Source organism: Lissotriton helveticus, chromosome 3_1 (assembly GCF_964261635.1).
Source record: "Lissotriton helveticus chromosome 3_1, aLisHel1.1, whole genome shotgun sequence".
NCBI lineage: Eukaryota > Metazoa > Chordata > Amphibia > Caudata > Salamandridae > Lissotriton > Lissotriton helveticus.
In genome coordinates, this window is record NC_136061.1 from 553,874,708 (window position 1) to 553,898,952 (window position 24,245).

Consider the following 24,245-nt stretch of genomic DNA (forward strand, 5'->3'; position numbering starts at 1 on the left):
AATAAAATCACGATCAGTATGGTTTGGAGCGAGTGTGTGCTTATTGTGATGTGATTGGGTTCTATAATTGATTTTTTCTGCATGGATGGTTGACACACTTATAAATTAAGAGGTATAGCCCAAAGCAATTTGGATTTAATAAAATTAGATCGTATTGTAAAGGAACAGTATTGATTATATTGATCATGTTGGTTTAAAATTGTTGTATACCTAAAAAGCTTATTACTGTCCATATATGGACAATATGCTTATTTATTTTTTATTTTTTTGTACTAAAGAGCTGATTAATGTTCATGTAGTGACACATATGCTTATTTTGTTTTTATTTGTACTATAGGTTTGACACAAAGTTGATATCTGATTATTTTTAATATAAGAGGATAAAGAAAAAAAATGAATGTCCTGAAGAAGGTGGTCCTATTAAGAATGTGCCACTGAAACGCATCAACGGTACAAAAGGGGGTGGTGATGGACGGAGCATCTGAATCAATCAAACACTCACACCCAGTCAAAAGATCTGGGTTTAATCCATCACCGTTCTTTAGCCCACTCTGCCACCCCAGTTCAGACATGGCTATATGCAAATCAGTCTGACCCTGTGCCTCATGGGAACAGTCCAGCCCGAACTGCCAAGCCATGCCTTCCCTGGACCGGAAACAAGCTTCCGAGGACCGGTTTCTGGCATTCCAGCCATCTTCAGCCTGGCTTGCTTGAATCCAGTGGCAAAGTGAGCAAGGGACTCACGTCTGACCATACCCTGCCACACTTATGGCGGCCAAAAGCGGTACAAAAGGGGGTGGTGATGGACCGAGCATCTGAATCAATCAAACACTCACACCCAGTCAAAAGATCTGGGTTTAATCCATCACCGTTCTTTAGCCCACTCTGAAACGCATCAAAGCCCACAATAGAAATTGTGTTAAAGTTGGCAAGAGTCAGCATCAAGCCATAGACAGGGAACTTAGATCCATGCTCTATGCGGTCTATGTGTATAGCCAAATTAACACGTAAAATACATAGTGTATTGTCTCTGTGTATTCACCTTTTTAGTTGCACTTTTGGAGGATTGTGTTTTTTATGTATATGAATTTTTGTGCTTCGTAGAATCTTGTGTGTCATATGAATTTGTACAGAAAATCTTTTTTATACTAAAATAAGCAGTTGACCTATAAGTGCCTTAACCATTGAGTACGATTTTGTGTGGAATATAAGTTTGGTTGGAGTGTGATTTACTGAATTCAGATCCCATCCAAAGGGAACATTTCTTTTAACTTGATAGTTACTGGGTGCTCTATCCCTTTGGACTAAAGAGCTCCCTCTCCTTGAGTTCAAGGTAGAAAAAGATAGAAGACAACTTTGACAAACACAAAAAGGGTTTGGGAATCTGAAGAATGGACGGAAATAAAAGATGCCTTTCGGAATGAGGAGCTAACTTCTCTCTGGAAGCTGATTGCAGTTAACTCGAATAGGACTGTGACAGAACCAGATTAAGTCGTGGCTGAAGGATATGTCCAGACCTAGAGAATATATGCACAGTGGAAAAGGGGGAAACTAATGGAAGTGCTGACACTACATGCTTCACTTTAGCGGAAATGGCCCTCGCCTTAAAGCAGATGAAATGGAAAAGGCACCAGGCCTAGATGGAATTCCTGGAGACCTGAATTAATTTCAGCCAGAAATATGGGCCCCATACCTTAATGCTGAGTAATGGTATCTTAAAGGGTGAAGCCTTTCCTCCATCATGGAATGGAGCTGCCACTATCCCTATCTACAACAAGCATTTTCAGTGCAATAGGTCTTGTATTTACGCAAGTTAAAGCTATTGGCATTGTATATGACAATGCGTTTTACTTATGTTTTAAAAACCAAAACATAAATAAAAGGCATTGTCATATTCAATGCCAAAAGCTCAAACGTGCATGAATGCGAGACCTATTGCATTGCAAATGCAAGGCATCACAGACAACGTGAGGGCGGGCGGAAAACAAGGCACAACTGGAGGGAGGAGGGTAATGAAGGCACCAAAGCACGTTGTGCCTGCAGTATGAGAAACTGAAGAAAGAAGAATAGTGCTCACAGTCTAAATAACACGTACCATATAAAAACCGAAGTAAAGAGGCTAGTCGCCATGGGAGGTGACAAATGAGGAGGAGGCAGTACTAAAGAGGGACAAACAAGCCTATTTTCGAATTAGAAGCCAGCATTTAGGACAGATAATGAGACAAGCCAATGGCAAATATGGGTGGAGAGTGGGCGGGGCTTCTATTCGCTAGTCCACCACAAGTCTTGCAGAGCAGCGCATACGCACTGGCTCAGGCTCGACCTAAAAAGGGGAATAGGGATGGCCCATCAAACTACAGGCCCATAAGCCTATTGGACAATTGTCAAAAAATATTTTGTAGGCAGGTACTGTTTAGGCTGCATACGTGGGTAAACGAAAACCATGTTCTTGAAGACACACAGACGAGCTTCAGGAGTAAGGTTAGTACCCAGAACCAGGTCTTTCACATCAAGGTGCTTGGCTGAAAGTACATCACCTTGAAGCGGGATCATCTTTATGTCACTTTTATTGATTTAAGAGGGGCATTTGACCTGGTATTGGGTGATAACCTAACGAATCCCAAGGGATTTACATTGGAGTCTGAGGGTCCTCCATGCTGAAAAATATGCTAAGGAACATGGGAGGGGACCTTACGGACAAAATAAGTATTAAACGGGGAGTAAGCCAGGGATGTGTACTTGCACCTACTCTCTTTAGCCTTTAAATTAATGGGGCGGTGAAATGGCTATGTCTATGTAGACACAATGCTCCTAAATCCGCAGGTGTTCCAGTCCTGTTAATAGTGTTTGCAGATGACACTTTACTCATATATAGAACCCTCTTGAGTTTACATTCAGAATTGAATGCTTTCGCAGTCTAAATCAACGTTTATGTCCATTAATCCTCATTGGTCTTTCATAGGAAAGATAGCAATAGATGGGGTTCCCCTAAAACAGGCTAGAAACTTTGATTAATTAGGAGTCAGATTAGCAGACAACCTGGCATGGGTGGCACGACTGGAAAAAAGTAATACTATCTTACATCAGAAGGCATCTGCAACCAGGAGGAAAGACAAGGCTAACTCAGGGGACTGTGTCACCTTCGATCACTGTAACCAGAGCTATACCATTGGCAGCAACTATCTATGGAGCTAAGATATGGGGCTATGTAGATGCAGCAATTCTCAAAAAGACTGAGAATAAATGCATTAGTGACCTTTTCAACATACCTGTGAGTACAACTCTTTTACCCCTAAGATTTGACCTAGTGTTAAATTCTGCCCACATAGTTACTCTGCTTTAACCCTTGTTATACTGGGTCCAGATATGGTCAACTTTGGAGCTGGCCTTGTATGGAGATTCGTTAATAGAGTTAATTGCCTGTGATAAAGAAGTATGTACCCCTTGGCTGAAGCATATCAAGAAACTTTCAGTTATTGTGGGTATGCGTGAATTATGGAGTGTTCCAGCAGAAATGAACAAGTTACTTACCTTCGGTAACGATATATCTGTAAGAAACAGTAGTTAGTATTAGATTCCTTACCTTAGAATATCCCCAGGCGTCAGTCTGGATCCGGAAACTTTTGCGTAGCAGTACCCCTGCGCGTCGGTAGGCGTCGTCTGCAGGCGTCCCCCGCGGCTCCGCGTCGTCGGCGTCGTGCGCCGTGATGACGTCGCTGGAGTATATAGACGCCGCCTCCGCGCGCTGACGTCAGTTCTTTGCACACAGCTTTTCCGCGCCAGAACACGCAGAGCCATGTGAGAACTAACACTGGTGCCATATGAAACTAGGGCCCTGAAAGGGATGTCCTTAACCCTAGGTATCAGTTCGCAGAACGGGGAGGATGGGTGGGGCGGTAAGGAATCTAATACTAACTACTGTTTCTTACAGATATATCGTTACCGAAGGTAAGTAACTTGTTCATCTGAAAGAAACAGGTTAGTATTAGATTCCTTACCTTAGAATAGATACCCCAGCAATACCAACCCCGGTGGTGGGTCTGCGAACCAATACAATCCTACACCAGAAAATCCTGGAGGACCGAACGGCCAAAGAAGCCGTCCCTCCGGACTTGACTGTCCAGGCAGTAATGCCTCGCAATGGTGTGCAGCGAGGCCCACGTAGCCGCCTGGCAAATATCCTGCAAAGGGACTCCCCGGCCCAGGGCAGTAGTAGCCGCCGTGGCCCGAGTGGAATGGGCCCTCAGCCCAACAGGAGGCTCCTTCCGAGCCAAAGAGTAGCATGCTTTGATGCACAGGACGACCCACCGAGAGATGGTTCGTTTCTGTACCGCCCTTCCCTTCTTCTCACCCACGTAGCTAACAAACAGTTGGTCATCCACCCGGAACTGGCGTGTGCGATCCATATAAAATGAAAGCGCACATTTTGGGTCCAGACGATGGAGCCGCTCTTCATCTTTTGAAGGATGCGGAGGCGGGAAGAAGGAGGGTAAGGTGATGGACTGCCCAATGTGAAAAGCAGAAACCACTTTGGGCAGGAAAGAAGGTCTAGTCCTAAGAACCACCTTGTCAGGATGAACGGACAAGAAAGGAGGTTTAACAGAAAGAGCCTGGAGCTCACTCACTCTCCTGGCAGAGGTGATGGCAACCAGGAAGGCCGTCTTTAAAGTGAGAAGACGGAGAGGACAGGAATGAAGCGGCTCAAAGGGAGCACACATCAAGAATGTCAGAACCAGGTTCAAGTCCCACTGAGGCATCACGAACGGAGCAGGTGGATACATGTGCGTGATGCCTTTCAAGAATCTCAGTACAATAGGGGACTTGAATAAAGATGGCTGATCAGGTAGCCTTAAGAAGGCGGAAAGGGCAGAAAGATAGCCCTTGATAGTGCCCAGAGCAGAGCCCTGCTGGGCAAGGGAAAGAAGGAAGAGGAGAACCTCGGAAAGAGGGGCAGAAAGGGGATCCACAGCCTTTGCTGTGCACCATGCCACAAATCTGTTCCACCGGCAGGCGTATACCGACTTTGTGGAGGGACGCCTGGCTGCCAGAATCACATCACAGACTTCAGGAGGCAAGTCAAATGGCCTCAACTGTCGCCGCTCAATCTCCAAGCATGGAGGTGGAGACTGGACAGGTTCGGGTGGAGGACCGTCCCCTGCTGCTGCGACAGAAGGTCCTCCTGAAGGGGCAGGCGGATCGAGGGACCGACTGACATGCTGAGTAGCTCGGGATACCAGTACCTTCGAGCCCAGTCCGGAGCCACAAGGATAACTTGGGCCCGGTCGCGCCTGATCTTCTTCAGCACTCTGGGCAGAAGTGGTATAGGCGGAAAGGCGTACAACAGACCGCAACTCCACTCGCGCCGAAAGGCGTCGCCGAGCGAGTGCCGTCTTGGAAACTCCAACGCGCAGAACTGATGACATTGCGCGTTCTATTCTGTGGCGAATAGATCTAACCAAGGCTCTCCCCATTGCAGAAAGAGGCCTCTCGCCACGTCCGAGTTCAGACGCCATTCGTGATCCACCGAGCACCGACGGCTGAGTTCGTCCGCCCTGGCGTTCAGAGAACCTGCCAGGTGTTGAACCGTCAGAGTCACGCCCTGACGTTCCAGCCATTGCCAGAGACGCAGGGCCTCCTGGCAAAGGGTCCACGACCCCACACCGCCCTGTTTGTTGCAGTACCACATGGCGGTGGTGTTGTCCGTGAACACCTGCACTACACTCCCGTTGACAAAGGGGAGGAATGCCTTCAGTGCTAGGCGAATCGCCCGCAGCTCCAACATGTTGATATGGAGCCGGGACTCCGCCGGAGACCAGATGCCTCTGATCTCCGCCTCTCCCAAGTGGCCACCCCAGCCCTGGAGGGACGCGTCAGTCACAACCACGTGCTCCGGTTGGGGAAGGGAGAGGGATCTGCCACTGACCCAATCGCGGTCCGTAAGCCACCACTGCAACCGTCTCGCAGTGCCCTCCGAGATCAGGACATGGTCGGAAAGGTTGCCCTGATGCTGGGCCCACTGAAACTTCAGGTCCCACTGCAGAGCCCGCATCCGCCATCTGGCGTGATGCACCAGAAGGATGCAGGAGGCCATCAGCCCCAGAAGCCGCAGCGTCAACCTGACCGAAACCCGGGATAACGGCTGAAAGATGGGAATCAAGGCCTGGATATCCCGGACCCGCCGTTCCGGAGGATAAACCCGAAACTGCGCCGAGTCGAGAACCGCTCCGATGAAGAGGAGCTTTTGAGAGGGACACAGGTGTGATTTCGGCACATTGATGGAAAACCCCAGCTCGTGCAGGAGGTCTGCCGTCATCTGGAGGTGGTGGACGACTGTGTGGGGCGAGCCCGCCTTCAACAACCAGTCGTCGAGGTAGGGGAAGACTGAAACCCCTAACCGGCGCAGATGAGCTGCGACCACCGCCATCACCTTCGTGAACACCCGTGGGGCGCTGGTAAGGCCGAATGGGAGCACGATAAACTGAAAGTGCTCGTGGCCTACCGTGAACCGCAGGTAACGCCGGTGGGCCGGCAGGACGGGGATGTGAAAATACGCATCCTGCAAGTCCAACGCTACCATCCAGTCTTGCGGGTCTAGAGCAGCCAAGACCTGAGCCAAAGTCAACATCTTGAACTTCTCCTTCCGGAGGAAGCCGTTGACGTTCCGTAGGTCCAAGATAGGACGTAGGCCCCCTTTGTCCTTCTTGGGCACCAGAAAGTAGTGGGAGTAGCAACCACACCCTACTTCTGGCCCAGGAACGCGCTCGATGGCCCCCTTGGCCAAGAGGGCCGTAACTTCCTCCTGCAGAAGTGTCAAGTGGTCCCCCGACACACGGTGGTTCTGCGGTGGCATGGCTCGAGGAGTGGTCTCGAAGGGGAGGGAGTAGCCCCTTCGGACGAGCTGCAGCACCCACCTGTCCGATGTGATAGTGCGCCAGCGGGAGTGGTGATGGCGAACCCTGCCACCCACTGGCGTCACATGGGCCCGAAAGCTCGGACTAGGAGGATTTGGAGGCTGCTGCGGGGGGAGGTGTGGACTGACCTCGCCGCTGTCCCCGACCGCCACCACGGCGGAATCCACGGCCGCCACCGCGCTGAGGAGCGTTCTGCGGTGCGTGGCTGGCAGCACGTGTGGGACCGCCCCTTCCGTGGCCACGAAAGGAGCGAAACGAACCCGTTTGCTGGCGCTGGGTCGAGAGACCCAAGGACTTGGCCGTGACCCTGGAGTCCTTGAAGCGCTCAAGCGCGTTGTCCGCTTTGTCGCCGAACAGGCGACTGCCATCGAATGGCATGTCCATCAGGGCATTCTGGACGTCCGGCGAGAAGTTGGCGGATCTCAGCCAAGCATGGCGACGAATCGCCACCGTCGTGGACATTGCTCTGCCCAGCGAGTCGGTCGTGTCAAGACCACACCGTATGGAGTACCTCGCCGCGTCTCGGCCTTCCACCAAGGCCTGGCCGAACTTGTCCCGTACCTCCTGCGGGCATTGCGGCAGGCACTCTGCGACCGTATCCCACAGAGAGTGGGTATAGCGGCCCAAGAGGCACGCGGTGTTGCAAGACCGCAGTCCCGCACTCAGGGACGAGAAGACCTTCTTGCCGTACTGATCATACCGCTTAGATTCCCGATCGGGCGGGGCCGTCGGGAATGCGGACTGGGAAGTGGAGGCCTGGATCACCAGACTCTCAGGGGAGGGATGGGTAGACAGGAAGGCAGGGTCGTCCGCACACGGACGGTGGCGCCTGGCAACGTTCCGATCAACAGGTGAACCGGAAGCGGGCCTGGACCACGTGCCCAAAAGGACATCCGTCAAGGCGTCATTAAATGGCAGCAGAGGCTCCTGTGGACATGACTGCGGTTTGAATACCTCGGTGAGGATGTTAGGCTTCACCTTAGCGACGGGGAGCTCAAGGCGCAAAGCCTTGGCAGCCCTCATCAGTACCACCGATTAGGCAGCCCCAGCCTCCGACGCCACAGTGGGGGGCGAGACAAACCCAGGGTTAGGCGATTCGTCCAGACCACTGGCCTCACCCAAGTCACCTACCCAGTCCACGTCGTACTGGCATGCTCGTGACAGAGGGTCCTCAGACCCCTCCCAACCCTCTCCATAATCTTCCTCATCGCCATAGGTTGAGTCAACGATATAGACCGGCTCCTCGGAGTCAATGGGCCCCAACGGCGCCGGACTCGGCGTCGGACGATGCCGGTCCGACTCCGCGTCCGGAGTCGGAGAGGGAATCGGGGTGGCGCCGTGCGGCGCCGGCGCTCCGACGCCGGCCGGAACCGGCATCGGAGGCACGGCACCGCGCGGAGGCGGCACCACGGGTTGCCCCGATGGAATCGGCGCCGGAGAGGCCGGTTGACCAGCCGGCGACGACCCTGAAGGGCCCAGCGGCGCCGGGGCCGGAACCGCCGGCGGCGTCGGGGCAGGTGCACCCGAACAGGTCGGGCCCCCAGACGGGACCTACGGGCCCGCAGGTGCCGTAGGCCCCGCCGGAGGAGAAAGCGCCCTCATGGCCATGAGGAACTCTTCTACCTCTTCACGCGACGCGCCTTGCCCAGGGACCGGCGGGTATGGAGCAGGCGGCGTCGGCGACCCACGCGGGGCCGCGGGGGTGGGGCCACCCGAACCCCCGGCCGCATGTCGGGGGGAGTCGGGGGTATGATGGTGACGCCCCGACTTCTTGTGTCGCTTACCTGAGGAACCGGAGGAATGGTGACGACTTCCGGAGCGCTCGTGGCGGCTCCGCGACCGCTCCCTCGACCGCTCCCTCGACCTCCGTCCGGACCGGGACCGCTCTCGACGTGGGGCCGACACCCGGAGCACGAGCAGCTTGCGGGACCGCTCCCGTCTAGCCTTGCCCGTCAAGGCCCGGCAGTCGACGCAGGACTCCACGTCGTGGTCCGCGCCCAGACACCGGAGGCAGAGTCGATGGTGGTCGGTGACCGACATCATGCGGTCGCACCCGTCGCAACTTTTAAAACCGGGCATCCTACCGGCACCTGAAAGGGTTATAGTTAACAAAAACGTAGGTCAAAAGACCGGAGTACTGCTCTTCGGATCTGCGCTAACTGGCGCGGAAAAAAGAAGAACTGACGTCAGCGCGCGGAGGCGGCGTCTATATACGTCATCACGGCGCACGACGCCGACGACGCGGAGCCGCAGGGGACGCCTGCAGACGACGCCTACCGACGCGCAGGGGTACTGCTACGCAAAAGTTTCCGGATCCAGACTGACGCCTGGGGATATTCTAAGGTAAGGAATCTAATACTAACCTGTTTCTTTCAGATCGTTAAAGCTGATGCTCAGAAAGTGATACAATTGTATTGGGAAAAATTGAACGCAGCAGATTTAAAAAGGTCATTTAGAAGGCAGCATAACAGGGCAGTTTATTAATCATAAATATCTACCCAGTTTCGAACCATATTTGAATAGAATATTTCCCTTTCAAGCTAAATGTTTATATGTCCAATTTAGATGTGTGCTCTCCCACTAATAACTTATACATCAATGTGGTATAAAACAGGCTCCTCTTTGAACTGCTGCCCACATACTAAAGAGACGGAATATCATTTTTTATTCCTCTGCCCCACTACTTACCTGCCCGCAAGAAATTGATTTTTGCTGTGTGTAAACTTGTGGGTGAGAAACATTTTTGGGAGGCATTTAAGATTTAGAAAAGCAATTCTAAGGAACAAATAGTGGTTGCTGTTTTTTATATTGAGCATGGAACTTACGAGCAAATGTTTTACGCCTTATTGTTACGAATACTGAGTAAGACTTGTTGGGTAATTGTATACCGTGAATTCGGTCTGCCCCTAGTATCTTTTACTAGAGGGTATACATACAGCTATAGGTCATCAAGAAATTCTTCTTAACCCAATTGAGTGGTTTGGTATTCTTGCTCTTAATTAGGAAATGTATACATTGATTTAGTTACTACCTTAGTCTGTCATAGAGGCCGTACTATATGGTTTTTGAGATGTATTAGGTTTGAAATCTGAGATTAATTACTATCTGCTTCAATTTTACTATGCAATATTTTTGAAGTAGTTTATTTGATTACTATATTAAATTGTTTTAATGTGATTTTATGGATGAATGGTAATACTTGTATACAGGGATATTATCTTTGTACTGAGATTTTATTCATACAAAACCAGTGAAATTCAGCAGTTATAGTTAGCTGAGCTAGCTATAACTTATGTTCACCGCAATGCATGTTTATGACATCACATATTAAATCACTTATGGCATGGTTAATGACATCACTGCTATCTCAAATGACATCAGTGATGACATATTCAAGTGAGTATAAGTATTTTGGAGAATTTATGGGTGTTAAACATATACATACATATAGATATATATATATATATATATATACTAACCTACTACAAAAGTTAAATTAGTATACTAGGTGCACTACTTGCACTACTACTGAGTGATGCTACTTCTAACATATATAATATGTGAGTGGCTGTGTGACTGTATGTATCCTTGTGTGTATGGGTGTGTAAGTGGTAGTCTGGGTATATCAGTGGGTGTGTGAGTAGCTCTGTGGTGAGTGACATGCTGTGTGAGTGGCAGTATTGGTAACTGGGTATGTCGGTGGTTGTATGAGCGAGTGTGTGGTTCAATGGGTGGGTGAGTGGTGTGTAGTGACTGTATAGGTGAGTGAGTGGGTGTCTGAATGGTTGGATGAGTGTGTGACTCAGTGTGTAAGTGGCTGTGTGAGTAAGTGGCTGTTTGGTTAAGTATGTTGGTGTGTGAGCGGCTGTATTGGAGAGTGTGTGTGAAAGGCTGTATGGGTGAGTGAGAAGATGTGTGAGTGCTTGATGGATGTTGTGAATGGGTATGTAAGTGTCTGTTTGAGGGTTTGTATGGGTGAGTGAGGGGCTGTGTTGATAGACTGTATGGGTAAGTGAGTGGCTGTGTGAGTAACTGTATAGGTAAATAAGTGGGTGTGTCAGTAGCTGTATGGGTGTCAGTGATGTGATTTGAGCTGTCCGCATGGGATACACTCCACCATGTCTCAGGGTCAGAGTATTCCTACCCAGCCCCCTTTTCTTTATTTTGGACTTCAAGCAGAGTCCCAAGATAGCTGCCAAAACAGCCTGGTTGAAGTGTTGCCAGCCAATCAAATTTCAGAAGGATCCGCGCGTCCACTGCAAGTACTTATGTCGCCAGATAGCTATATTTTTTAAACTTAAATATTTCTGAAACTACTGAACTGATTAACACCAAATCACATAAGCACTCTTTCTGGACCAACATCTAGCTTTCTGCCAAATTTGATGTAATTTTGTTCAGCAGTTCAGGCTGTAGTCGTGTTTTAAAAATGAAAAATCCACACAGACATAACATTGAGAAAATGCATTTTGGGACCCTCCTTTTTCTCGGCCCCAGCTTGACGTATCACCCCAAAACTTCCTACACAGCAGCTGAACCAAAAAGGGGAATATTTTGACATTTTTTTGAATTATTGGAAAAACAAAAACTGCTTTTCCTATGGAAAATTTAGTTCTAACTATAATTAACTACTGGCTATATATTTTTTACCTTTCCCATGTTAATTCCCAATGAAAATTTTACTTCCCATACATAAAAAAAAAAAAAGAAAGATGATCGGATTACAATAAATTTGGAAAAAACGTAGAACTTTACTCAGAAAGCATGCTTTTTGTGATCTGGCGTAATTCAGTTCAGTTATTTTCAAGAAATTCGATTTTGAAAAGATGCTTGAATTAGGCATGAAGGGGTTAGTGCTTAGAAACATATAGGTGTATCTGGATGGTTGCTCCAGTAGGAGTCCTGAGGCACCAAGCAATTTACAAAACAGGGCCCTTTAATTGGCTGAGGGAGATTTTTTTATAGCCACTGTTTTCGGTACAGCATTAACGGTGTTGATATTGCAGTGCCAAATGATCTGAATAGTCGCAACACTAAAGAAAATGTCATGGCTGCCATTACAGGACTTGGGGACTGGGTACCCAAATCCTGCAAAAAAAAAACAATTAAAGTGATATTGCAGTACCATTACTCGGGGGAGGGGAGGATGTAGATCCTAAAAGGAACCTCCCCATAGTCAATTTAAAAACATTATTATTTTGGAGCACCAGTACTGCAGTACCAGAATACAGTACCCGGCAAAGCACCACTGTGGTGCTGCAGTACCATTACCACAGTAAAAGAAAAACATGGGTCTGGTCAAAGATAAGACTCTATGGCTAACTGCCATTTTTCAGTCTCTAAGCCTTGCACGTTGGAAATTAGCTGCCAGCAGAGGGTTGGGAGTAGGGTCTGCACACTGCTGAACTTGTGCGCATGGGAGGGTTGGGTGCCTGTGGGAGGGGTGGGCACCGGCAGTGGATTGGACGCAAGGCCTTCCTGTGGTCATGCCCTGCTGCACACAGAAAAAGGTTGTGTGCAGCTGGAAATGGCCAGTCGCAGCAGGTTGGGCGCAGGGGCTGGCCATAGACCAGGCCATCTTGCCAACTACCACGGCACACAGTGGTGGCTGCTCCATGCCAGTTTTGGTCACGGGTTGTCTAAGGAAGTTGGGCAAATGCTCAACATTGATTATTGAAAAATAATGTCATTTAAAAAAAATCCAGAAAAAAAGATTAAAGTGACATCATAGTTTGGTATGATGATAAGATCTGGGCTATGTAAAAAAAAGATAGAAATTCACTGAAAAAAACAAAGTTTGAATTTTCATCATGGTTAGGTAATAAAATAAGATAACTAAGATGATTAAGGTTTAAAAAAGAAACTTGAAAATTGCCAGTGAAAGTTTAGGGAACTAACCATAAAGTATGCCCATGCCAAAAACAGCTTGGACCTCACATATTACATCACTCATGACATGCTAAATTACATCAATGATGACATCGCAAATGACATCACTGACAGCATCATCTAGTCATTTGACAGCGTCCTAAAGGGTTTGTGGACTTGAAGTAATTCTACATACTACACCTCTGCCCAATCAAGTTACAATGGACATAACCTATGACCACACGCTTGACACAACATATCTGTCCCAGGTACCCACATTTGGTTGAGGTTACCTTCTTTCTATTGGTATTAACCCACTTCAGAAACATAATGATTCCTTAGACTTTATTTGTATCACCCATTTGAACATTATCTAAAATAGAGCCTGTACTCTATTCACCTTAATGAGATCACCTTTTTAAAGACTTAATCTGACCCGCAGGTCGACAGGTATGCATTTACCACTGATAAGAATTTTTTTTCCAGGATTATGGACAACCCTCTGAAGTTTGCTACACACATTCTTGAGATGAGCACAATGCTAAACAACCTGAGACCCATGCTTAAAGCACCTCAAAATGGGTCACCTCTACATACTACAATCTTTAACAATTGCCAATGCCTCAAAATCTTCAGCAAAGGGCTAGACTAAACATCCACACTTGTTCGGAAGCAACTTAAAACTTTTTTGTTTCAGTAACCAGAATCTCTGTTTGTTCGCCTGAGGGCAATCTTGTTTAGTCACAGCGCCTGGACGCCTGAGGGCAACTGTAGCGCTTTATAAATCTTATTTTCATTTCATTCATTTCATTACATAGAATTTGTCCATAGCAGTGTTTTAAACAACTTAACATAGCACATGCCCAGACATCATCTGGAGGATAATCTATTGTTGGCAGAAGCTTTGCCCATTCTCTTTGATTTTCTGCAACAGGATTTGGCTTTAAGCCACAGCCTACTTTCAAACATCCTCTGTAACCCACACATACTGCACTAAACATTTACCGTATTTAACTTGGAGTACTATTTGCACTTAAAAACATTACTGGTTTGTAAACGGCGCACAGCACCTATACCTTTCAAAATGCAGAACCTAACTTGTCTCTAGGGCTCACGCTATTTCCATTCTATGCACCCACACAAGCACACACAGTAGCTCTATGCTGTGTATGACTACTGGCCCTTATTAATAACTTTCTTTTATAAAATGTTGTAAGATCTTATGAAGTAATGTGATAAACAGTAACAAGGATATTGTCATTTGAGGTGTCATCAGTCATGTCATCAATGATGTAATTTAAACGTCAGTTCTTTTGTCTTTTTAAAACCTAATTACAACACCACTTTAACCTTTCTGTTTTCAGTGAATATTAGTCATTTTTAATGTAAAGTAATATCTTATTACCATAAATATCCATTACATCACTTTAACTTCGTTTTCAGTGAATCTGAGGGCGTGTGAGATTATAATCACAGTATTGAGCACTTCACATCTATTTACCTATCACTGCGGCTACCCCAATAGGATGAGGTGAGGCGGATTTCCAGTTGGCTCCTGAAGGTGTCGTCCATTTAGCCACTTTTCTTTCTGCAAAGAAGGCATACTGGCGGGCTGCTGCCTGATCTCTGCCCTGTTCTGAGTTAAAGATACTATACAACAATTCTCTTTCTTTCAAAATTCCTTCAGCAAATGGCAGTTGCACTGCAGCTCGGATTGCGTCCACGCAAACTTGATGAGATATGGCTCCACGGAACTGCTTCTTCAATTTAACTTTTGCATCATTAAAAATAGTTTCCACGTTTGGCGGACACTGGATGGGCTTCATGCAAAGTCTGCGAGATTCCAGTGGCTTGCCTGCAAAGGACAAATAGTATCAGGTGAATAAACAAAGAATGCATATACCTATATAAATATACCTGAAAATATATTTTTTAAAACCTCCTCTAAAGAATTAACTTGCTTGACTGCATGCCAACAGCAAATGTCATACTGCATTTCTACCACCCATAAGCGTATCTATTAGATGGTTTAAGGCTTACTAAATGTACTTACCTCAGAGGAATAGAGAGACGACTTGGAAGTGCCCAAATTACCTAGAAGTGTTAATGAATTCCTATCAAAAGAGTCACAGAGAAATAAAGAGTATTGGGAACTTCATACTAAAACCCTTTATCTCAAACCCAATACATTGGTTGCATGTAGCTAAAGAAGAGACAGAATACCAACAATAGGAAAACCATTTCTCATACACACAAGAATAATACAAAACATTTCTACATCCCATCCATTACCTGTACCTTCAAATGTGGCCCCTGTACCCTTGTGCATATCAACACTATCCCCCACTTCAGCGCTGGTATAGAATAGCTGCACAGGCGTTCCCTTAATTATGTAGTACAACCACCCTAGGACATTCGATAACTCCAAATCCCTAAGTAAAGAAAGGACGTCTGATTGGTAACAAGCATTCAACAGAAGACTTAATGATACAAAATTATGGACAAGAGCGATAAGCTTATGTCTATTTTGGATGATAATTTTTTCATTTTAATTCTAATCAATAGCACTGCAAGACTGAAGAAGCAGAAGTGTAGAGATCTTAGAAGATAGAACTTCACAGGAATGCTCTTCTAAATTTGATGACAACACCTTTAAGGTGTCAGTTTTTGCTGACGATATCCTAATCACATTCAAGGAGGCCCAGAGCTTACATCATGTCTTGTTCCCCCTCCTTAAGGAATTCCAAGCAGTCACCGGCCTAAAGGCAAACATCACCAAATCTGATGGTTCATTTTAGTGTAAGGTAACCCCTTAGCATTCATGTTGTCCAGGACAATGCAGTTTCTATCAAATACTTGAGCACCCTCCTAATGCCATCCGGCTTCACCTGCACCAAAGTCAACTCGTCCTGTGAGAGGCTAACAGCTAGATTCATGAAAGGGCCGTTTTGCGAGTCTTTAACAGCGATTCATAAGGAATCGCTATTAAGGACTTGCAAAACGGGATTCATGTAGGAATTGCTAAATAAATTGCGATTCCTACACATTCCTTATTTGCGATTAGCAAATTGCTAATCGCAAATAAGTAATAACTCCCCATTCATTCCTATGGGCCTAAAGGTTCAAAGGACACCCTGTAGCATCCCTGAAATGTGAATTTACACTGATGTTGTGCACACACATGTCCAAAGGACATGTGTGTGTGTAACATGCAACTTAGAAAAATGCATTTAAATGCATTTTTCTAAGTTTTAGCTATTTACCACGAGGTTTGGCTTCGTGGTAAATAGCGGTCCTAAATTGCGATTTCGCAATATCAAAATGGTTCATGAATTGCATTTAAGGAATCTCAAATAGAGATTCCTTAAATGCAATTCCTCGCAAATGTGCGAATTCTTTATTAGCGAATTTTGCATTTGGGATGATGAATCCAAAATGCAAAAATTGCACTCGCAAAGGGCCAGATTCTCAGAATCTGGCCCTTTGCGAGCGCAATTAAGCTTGATGAATCTAGCTGTAAGTCCTCAATGGTGGCCTGCTAACACATACCTTGTACCTGTCTCTTCCCATCAGCAGGGAGGATATTGCTTGCCTATATGTTGCATGTTTGGGTAGAAAAGCGTTTGAGATTGGCCTTCAAGTCTTGAACAATACATCCCAAGAAGGGAGAGGGGTTGGTAGCCCTGACTACCAGGCATCTCAATTATGCTATATGGTAGAGTGGCTTAGAGGGGAACAGATAAACAATGGTGCTTCATAGATCAGAACCTTGCAGCCAGACCACTGGTTGAGGTACCGTAGCCAAGAACATGAATTTAGAATTCATGAGGATGAGCACTTGTACTCTTTCCAGATCCGGAACTGGATCTTTCATAGTAATTTCAAAGCTCATGCCACAAGTGCACCTAAACCCTTTGAGAAATTCCTCCAGCATCTCGCCTCCTTCAAACACCAACAATTTTGCCAATCATGCCCATGGCAGGAGGATCCTCTATAACATACTGTTTCATTGACACCTTACACAACACCGCCTCCACATCATCAATCCTACCTATCCTGAGTCCTGCTGTTGAAGATGCTGAGGCATAGGCTCTTTCATGAACATCCTACGGTCATGCCCCCGACTGGGAGACTTTTGAGACACTCCCTTTCTTGCAGTCTCTCAGATCCCAGGCCAGGACCTAGACAAGCTCCCAGAGTTCACCCTAGTTGGCAGACCCTCAGTGGGTTTCTGTCTACTCCATTCCACTGTGAGCAAAATGAAAAAGTTACTTACCTTTGGTAACGCTTTATCTGGTAGAGATTTAATTTTGCCTCAGATTCTTTACATTAGAATTCCTCCAGTCATCCAGTCGGAAGATTTTTCGTGAGCAGTTCCCCTGCGCACTGGTGGGTGGCGTTGATCGGCTCTGTGTCCATCGCCATGGTTGTCCACACCGGAAGTGCCACTGTGGTATCTACATAGGCACCAACCAGGCACGCTGACGTCAGTTACTTGTCATGACTTTCCACACTAGAAGCGCAGCGCCATTAAAAACACTGACCACCAGTGTCAAAACTAAGACCCTGTCCCTAGAAATTCGTTCTCAGAGTGGGTAAGATGGGTGGGCCCGGAAGGAATCTGTGGCTAAATAGTCTCTATCAGATCAATATTATCCCAAAAACAAAACATAAGAAATGGGGATGGAGGGACATCAGTACCATAGATGTGTACTCTGTAATTCACAAGCCATCGGGCTTAAACAGGAAATAAAACATCTGAAATTCCAGAAACAATTCAAAACTTGTTGCTCGCATATACATTTTTGCTGGCAACGGTAATAATTTAAACTGTACAGTTCTGGGCGAACATTGTACTTCATAAATACAATACTACTACTAATATTATTAATAATAATATCTATTATTAATGTTAAGAATTATTAGAATATGTTTAAGCATCATAAACAATAGCTATGATTAGCAAACCAATTAAGGAACGTTATATCTACACCTATTAATAACAAATCTCGGGTGATAGCCATTTAAGGTTATGGTCACCAACACATGGACCTTAATGCCCTCATAGCCAAGCTGAAGCAGAAAGACCACAAATTTGGAGGAGTAAGATGGACCTAGTGACTGAAAATACAAATCTGGGTTAAAGACAGATATAGCTCCTACATTTGCCCGGACAGGAAATTGAGATTATGAGCTAAAAACTAACAAAAAACTAAATTCAAAAGATCACCTATATAACTAGATCTTCCCCAATGCACGGTTTATGAAGTCGCACAAGACTTCATAATCAGCTGGGGCAACATTTAGACCAAGATTCTATGCCTGGCAAGAAACTGTTTAAGTGTTATGACATTTAGATAAATTGTTCTTCGTGTCTTCTGGTACCTGTTCATTAGTTCATTAAGCAACAGCACCTCACACAACACAGAATTCAAGGAAACGTACTCTACTCACCACCTTCAGGAAACATCTCAAGGTTCAACTCTTAAGACAATTTCTAAATGAAAACAGGAGCTGGCAAAGACAATTGGACTGGCTTCAATGTGGTAATGTATGAAAACACAGGTATGGAAAGTGTGAACTTATGAATACCTCTGTTTGATTACTTTAAAGGCTGAAAGATCGCCTTTGTCGCTATTTCTTTGGTATACACGAATTAATTCAACCACCAAAAGCTTCAAATTTAGTATGCTGGCTAGCAAACAGGAGAGCTACTTACAGGCCGATGGAGAACTACCTCTAGCTCACGAGCTAGTCATTGGAGAAGCCTGAGATATCCTCTATAGTAAAAGGAACACGGATATGAAAAGCTATGTACCAAAAAGTAACTTGCACTCATGAAAGACACAAATAGGAAACGCAGTATTGAATGTAACTGCGCAACAGTTAGGAGACAGCCACATGTGTTATAATTCCATGTTGTAATGAGAATAACAATGTATAGAATGCATGTACATGATAAAGGACAAAGTACTAATGTTTCTGAAAGACGCAATTAAAGCACCAATAAAATATTTAAAAAAAAGAGAAAATATAAATAGGGGCAAATGCAGTTCTTCTGTAGCAAGCACACACTGCAATCCTACCTACCATGTGCAGTGACCATAACTGAATGTCTTCACACACTGCGAGTTATAAAGACTTTCGGTACCTAAAGGCTAACACACACATGGCCTGTCTGCTGTAAACATTTTCAAATATTCTTCACAGAGATCAGGAAGAAGAAAACAAAGAACAGAGAGGATGAAATAGGTGGACTAGAGGTGAATTTTCATTTTTCGGTCGGGAATGCTTTTCCCAAATTGGCTACCTGATGTCTTGCAATATTAAAGATTTTGTCACTTCGAGCAGAATTCATGGGGTGCAGCCACATCAAGATGTTAAAAAAAAAGCCTTTGCAATGCAATAGGTCTCACATTTGTGAGAGTTAGAGCTATTGGCGCTGTAAATTACAATGTCTTTTAGTATGGAGCGTGATAGGTGCATGTGGTGTGGAGTGGAATTATGAGTTAATGGCACAATGTAAACAAAAAAACAATAGTGCATCAAACGCGGGCTAGCAGGCTTGCAAATACATGAAAACTTACTGTAAATATTTTGACAAAGCTTCTAAACAACCGTAATTACAATAACATTATTAAAAGAAAACTCTTGTTGCTTCTGTGCGTTTTGTTGTGGAAGGGCTGGTAATGTTGGGACTGATGACTGAGTCAGTTATCTATCAAATAGTTTGCTTATAAACAACCAGTTAGGGGGATGCAGACAGCTTTAAACGCCATACGTCACTGAGTCTGCAGTAAGGTTTTTTTTTAAAATATATTTTTATTGCATTTTCAAACAAAAGGAAAAACAAAAACATAATAAGCATGTCACATCCAAATAGCCATCACCTCCTACCCTCCCTCCAGCCTCCTCCCACCTACTCCTGGACCCCACTGAACAAGGCAATACAGTTATATTAAAAATCTCATCATTCAGCTCAAGGAATTGCTGCCCTCGGGTCTCTCGTATGCACAGCGAAACACCTCATGGAACCCACCCTATTCTTTTAAAGTCCCTCATCTAAGCCGTAGAAGCGTCTACATTTCCCCCACACTCTACAAAACTTCTTCGGGCAGCCTCTTGCTTTATAAGTAACTCTTTCCGCCGCCATATATATGTCCATACCCTTCCTCCAGTCTGCAATTCTCGGCGGGTTCGGGGCTCCCCATTCCCTAGCCACATCCCTCTTGGCCACCACTAACGCTAGCGCCCAAAAAATTATATCAGGTCGGGACAGGTCTACCTCGGTCATTATCCCCAATAAGATCAGCTTAGGCTCCAGCGGTATGGCCACTCCTAGTATCTCACCAAGTTCTCTCAATATTCTCACCCAGTAACTCTGGAGGACTCTGCATTCACAGATGGTGTGATAAAAGTCGCCCTCTACATGGCCACACCTCAGGCAACACGGGTCGGCCGCCCGCCCCATCCGGTGTAAATGGTGTCTGTCATAATAGGCTCTGTGTAGAATTTTGAATTGAATGAGTCGTAGACGGGATTTTATGGCCACCTCCCTAGGATGCATCAATGCAGTCTCCCAATCGAGTGTGTCCATCTCTCCTAGGTTCGACTCCCACATAGTTTTCAGTGTCGCCAGGCCATCCGGCATGTTGTTGAGAAGAGTTTTATAGGTCAGGGAAACTACTTTGGCCTGCACCTGCTCCTGTAGCAGGCCGCCTTCTAGAGGGGCGTATTCCGGCAATGACTCCGAGAGCGCCCCCTTCGCCTGGCATGCATGGTGCAGTTGCGCATATTTAACAAATTGAGAACGGTGTAACCCGTATTCTACCCTCAATTCCCGGAAGGACTTTAGGGCTCCCCGTCTCTCCAGGTCCCCCAACACCGAGATTCCTATGTCATCCCACTGTCTGAAGCCTTTCAACTTGTGCAATTCCTTCAACCAAGTGAACTGCCAAATGGGGGTTTGTGCCGAAGGCTTGTGACGCCAGCCGATCCGTCGCGTCGCCCTATCCCATAACTCGACAGTCAACCCAGTCGCTGATAGCAGTACAGTTTTCCCTTTCCCTCCATACAAATGATGTAAGCATGTACGATGGCCCAAATTCTCCCGTTCCAGTCTATACGTGGGGTGATCTGGAGTCTGCAGTAATAGTTAACCATGTGTTAGATGTTAGATGTTAATGGTAGACTATTGGATGATAGGCTTGGTTGGTGAAGCTATTAATACTAGCGGCTGCACAGTAAGAGCCTTATTTGTGTTAATATATATAGCTGCCTAGGTTTCAGATTGCTTATGTGTGCCACTTTTATAGTTGCAAAGTACTTATGAGTGACAATCAACAACTATGAGTGATAACTTTCTTGTCAGCAAAATCAAGTAATGAAGTCCATGGAAACAGCTAAATATCAGATATCACACCCATTTGGGCAACAAGAAACTCCAAGATCTTGATACTGCCGCAAAGGAGCTGAAATGGAAGTGCAGTAACCTAATGCCCTAGTAAGCTCATTCTACTGTAAAACAATTGCGCAAATATGATATTAAACAAACACGTCTTTCGGAGGCAGTACTTTATTAACGTTCTGCGTAGAATTGCAGACACACATCCAATGAAATAAAAAAAATACTGGATGCAACAGATTGGCACTTACATTATAAAATAAGCAATGTACTATTAAAGGCCATATGTACATTCAGTCAAGACTGAGTTCCGCACCTCCCCAACTGGACACAACTATTAACGTAAAACAGAAGTGACAGACATCACGGACTCACTCTTTCAGAGTCAGCTTTAGCACAGGTGGTGCCCGATGCAAAAATCTTTTACGGCTCCCCCACGACCCCCTTTTTCACGGATTCCCTTACTACCACCCTCCATCAGTACCCCTCATATCTTCATAGGACCTTTCTCACATGCATTTAAATGTTTTATAGCACTGCCCTGCAAAACATAATGATGTAGAATGTCGACTACTAATAATACTAGACCCGATATGTATATATCAACTCATAGGTATATCATAGTATTACCTTTTGGATTCAATCCTGCATCAGGAAATGCTGACACATATTTCAATCAGCTGTTTCCGAAATTACTTCAATCCTTTCTCGACCTCGCTCAATGTTTTGCAGGTCAATTTGTTTGACTGATCTGGAGGCATATGTACTACAGCCTCACACCTTTGGGTAAGCGACTAATCCCTTTAGGTTTTAATGTTCTGTTGGTATATCACTACAACTGGGTAATCCTTCCACCCCTTTTATTCATAGGGTTATCTTCCGCCCTTGGTTGCCCTTTATGGTTTGTCCTGATGAAGACTCGCATGGTCCAGGTTTAACTCACCGGATGACCTTAAGTCGAGTCGAAACGGCGACGATACTTTATTCTACCTTGGACCCATCTCTGTTATTTATGAACAAGTGCACGCATTAATATGATTGTTTGCATTTATTTGATTCAGATACTAGTTGTTATGAATTGTCTTATGGGCCAGGTTGTATGGATACGGAAAGTTGGAAGACCGTAATTACAATATAAAATTGAATATATTTTTTGTTTATTCTCTATGAATTTCCTTTTCCTCTTGATTCACTGCACACTTCTTTAATCACTTACTTTTGTGCACGCTCTTTCGGGCAACCTCTTTGTCATTTTAATAGTATTGAAAACTTTGTGAAATATCAACCATGTGATAGAGACAATAAATTAATCCATTGTTCTCTCCTTTGTTTTGATACTTGTGTTGTAGTGATATTGTTTGTTTTTGAGTAACTTAGCTCATTTATGGTTTGGAGCGTATCAGTGAGGAACGCCAATGAATACTTAAATGGTTTAATATGTACTGATTAAGTCAGTGTATTAAGTGTTAGGTTCTGGACCACTGTTTATCCTTATCGTTTTTAAAATCTTGGGCTCATGTACACTAGCTCCGGGAGCGCCAAAATCTAAATGTGATTCTCTAAAAATGAAAGTGAACATCATCAAGAATCTAACAGATAAAAACAAACCGATATAAAGCAAAACTGAAACGGGCTATTCTGATATGCAAGCTCCAGCTGGAATCAGGACACCATGATAATGCATGAACATAAGAAAAATACTTGCTGCAAGTACATCCAGCGTGTGTGCCATTAATAAAAGAGCACCACTTTTTTCGATGAAATGCTGATTAACTTTCTATAATAATCACTCTTTACTAGGAACTCATGGCGCTTCAACAGTAACGCTCGGTTTACAAGACATAATTTGAGGCAGAAAGAATTAGTGGTTTCTTACCAAGTGGACTTTTAATTACAAACTCGCTTCTCTTCCCATACAGTCATATTGCAGGATAACATTATACAAATCAGCCTCACATATAATCCATATGCAAACATTTGCTCACCTTAAACAGCATGCAGTGCTCCTTGTCCGCACTGCTCTGACATACGGGTTTGGCGGATTGGTGGGGGTGCTTGCAATGTAAGCCTGATGACCCAACATAATGTACAGCTGCCCGGCCAGGCTTGCCCCACACAGGAAACACGTCAGAAGGCACCGAAATACGTAGGAAGCTGGGATTAACATGCTTTCAGTTTCTTTATTAAAGACACCTGTAGTCAGTGGATTCACGTGCCTTGTGGGGGGGGGGCATGAGCTCAGCTTACAATTTTGTTTTTTTAGGAACAGGACATCTGCACTGGTGACCGCACCAAGGGTACTTGATTTGTATTCATATGTCAACAAGTTAATTGCTCGAGGCACGGTTGGCCAAGCATTTTGGCTTTTTTCAGGTTTGTGTTAGGTTGGCGTGAGAAAGTGAGAAAGCCAAAATACTCGAGGACTTATCAAAACACGATGGTGGTGGACCCCTCCACAATGAACTACTGCTGTGTGCCACTGACTGGGTACCGAAACAGGGGATGATTCCCGCCTCCCAGCCGAGAGTTAGAAACCTGTGGTGAAAAATTAAAGGAGAAGCAGAGCCAATGAATGGCCACGACTGCAAGCAGATGTTGAAAGGACACCAAAATAGCTGTGCGCTCCGGCCAACTGCGGGGGCGAGAGACTGAAGCACATGGGTTCGCTCCCAATTCAATACGTATATCAGTCACAGAAATTAGAAATGTTAAAATAACCAAAACATCCAATGAAGTGTTTAATTACTCTCTGGCTGGATTATTATCTCTGTGTTCACGGTTGCTGTTTTTAGGCAATTAGAAGTTTAAACCAGATGGGGGAGTGGCTAAGGCACCGTGCAAGATGGCTGCCTAAGGGGTTTGCTCCACCGTGCCGGGACGCTCTTTAGACCCGCTGCCAAGCTTTCCCTCAAGTTTTCTAAAAACCAACTACCGCATCATGCATCGGAACGTCAGGAGTTCCTTTTTGCACTACCGCTCCTCTCCCTTCATGTTGGCTGCCATTTTTAGATGCGGGCGTCCGTTTTTCAGTCAGGATTTCAGCGCTTCTGCCAGAACGCTTT

General features: G+C 45.4%; 1 protein-coding gene across 2 annotated transcripts in view; it reads right to left on the reverse strand.

The window, feature by feature from the left end:
• The window catches only part of LOC144822683 (peroxisomal bifunctional enzyme-like), a 465,075-nt gene that overhangs the window by 29,062 nt on the left and 411,768 nt on the right, over window positions 1-24,245 (reverse strand). For both annotated transcript variants that reach the window (XM_078680458.1, XM_078680457.1), the window contains exon 7: window positions 14,281-14,634. In XM_078680458.1, the coding sequence (XP_078536584.1) occupies window positions 14,281-14,634 (354 nt within the window). The remainder of the gene's footprint in view (window positions 1-14,280; window positions 14,635-24,245) is intronic.